We start from the raw sequence: 1,517 nt of genomic DNA on the forward strand, positions 1-1,517 counted from the left end.
CAGAAGTCCCAGATGGCCAACAGCAGCTCCATCAGCGAGTTCCTCCTCCTGGCGTTGGCAGACACGCGGCAGCTGCAGCTCCTGCACTTCTGGCTCTTGCTGGGCATCTACCTGGCTGCCCTCCTGGGCAACGGCCTCATCAGCACAGCCGTAGCCTGCGACCACCGCCTGCACACCCCCATGTACTTCTTCCTCCTCAACCTCGCCCTCCTCGACCTGGCCTGCATCTCCACCACTCTCCCCAAAGCCATGGCCAATGCCCTCTGGCACACCAGGCACATCTCCTATGCAGGATGTGCTGCACAGGTCTTTCTGTTTGCCTTTCTGATATCGGCAGAATATTCCCTTCTCACCATCATGTCCTATGACCGCTACGTTGCCATCTGCAAGCCCCTGCACTACGGGACCCTGCTGGGCAGCAGAGCTTGTGCCACCATGGCAGCAGCTGCCTGGGGCACGGGGGTCCTTACTTCCGTGCTGCACACTGCCAACACATTTTCCCTGCCTCTGTGCCAAGGCAATGCTGTGGATCAGTTCTTCTGTGAAATCCCTCAGATCCTGAAGCTCTCCTGCTCACAGTCCTACCTCAGGGAAGTTGGGCTTATTTTCTTTAGTGTCCTTGTCTTATTTGGGTGCTTTGTTTTCATTTTCTTTTCCTATGTGCAGATCTTTAGGGCCGTGCTGAGGATGCCCTCTGAGCAGGGACGGCACAAAGCCTTCTCCACGTGCCTCCCTCACCTGGCCGTGCTCTCCCTGTTTCTCAGCACTGTCGTGTTTGCCCACCTGAAGCCCTTCTCCATCTCCTCCCCATCCCTGGACCTGGTGGTGTCATTTCTGTACACGGTGGTTCCTCCAACACTGAACCCCATTATCTACAGCATGAGGAACAAGGACATCAGGCATGCCCTCAGTGAAATGTTTCAATATACACTATTCCAGCATCAGTAAAGTGCACATCTTCCTCATATGCTTCGCAGTTATTGTTTTTCCTATTTTATGTGCATTTGTTTTTTTTGTGTTTGTGTGATACAGTAATCTGTAAAAAAAATGTTGCATTTTTTCCACTTCTTCTTTCACGACTATTTTCTGTTTTTTCACGCCAAGAGCTCATGTAAATAGGTATCCAGGTTCCCTGAAAAGGTTAAAAGACACTAAAAGAAGCTTGGAAAAAGTACTTTTCCTTTGCTCTTCTCTCTTCCTGCCTTTCCTGAATCTGGATCTGGGAGAGGTACAGCCACGGACAGCAGCACAACACGCTCTTTTCATTCCTGCTCACTCTACACTGCCATACTGCTCTCAAGTCTTTGCATTTTTGCAGACCTGAAGGTCTTGTGTGTCTCACCACAGCACTGTTGTCTCTACAATAGCACTCCGGGCACGCTGCCGTGTTTTGTGCCTCTTTAGCACAAATTAGCACGGCTACAGCACACCTTCCCCAAATATTCTACCAGTTTCTCAGGATCCTACAGTTGCTCGGAAATGAAGTTCCATACCGTGGGGGTGCCCACCGCTCCAGG

The 1,517-nt window shown here is 51.2% G+C and overlaps 1 protein-coding gene across 1 annotated transcript; it reads left to right on the top strand.

Moving 5' to 3' along the window:
• Window positions 1-948, top strand: LOC107056259 (olfactory receptor 14J1-like). Its single transcript, XM_015301266.3, has one exon. The coding sequence runs from the start codon at window positions 13-15 to the stop codon at window positions 946-948; it is 936 nt and encodes a 311-aa protein (XP_015156752.3). The 5' UTR covers window positions 1-12.
• The last annotated feature ends 569 nt before the right edge of the window (window positions 949-1,517 follow it).

This window comes from Gallus gallus, chromosome 33 (genome assembly GCF_016699485.2).
Source record: "Gallus gallus isolate bGalGal1 chromosome 33, bGalGal1.mat.broiler.GRCg7b, whole genome shotgun sequence".
Classification (NCBI taxonomy): Eukaryota; Metazoa; Chordata; class Aves; order Galliformes; family Phasianidae; genus Gallus; species Gallus gallus.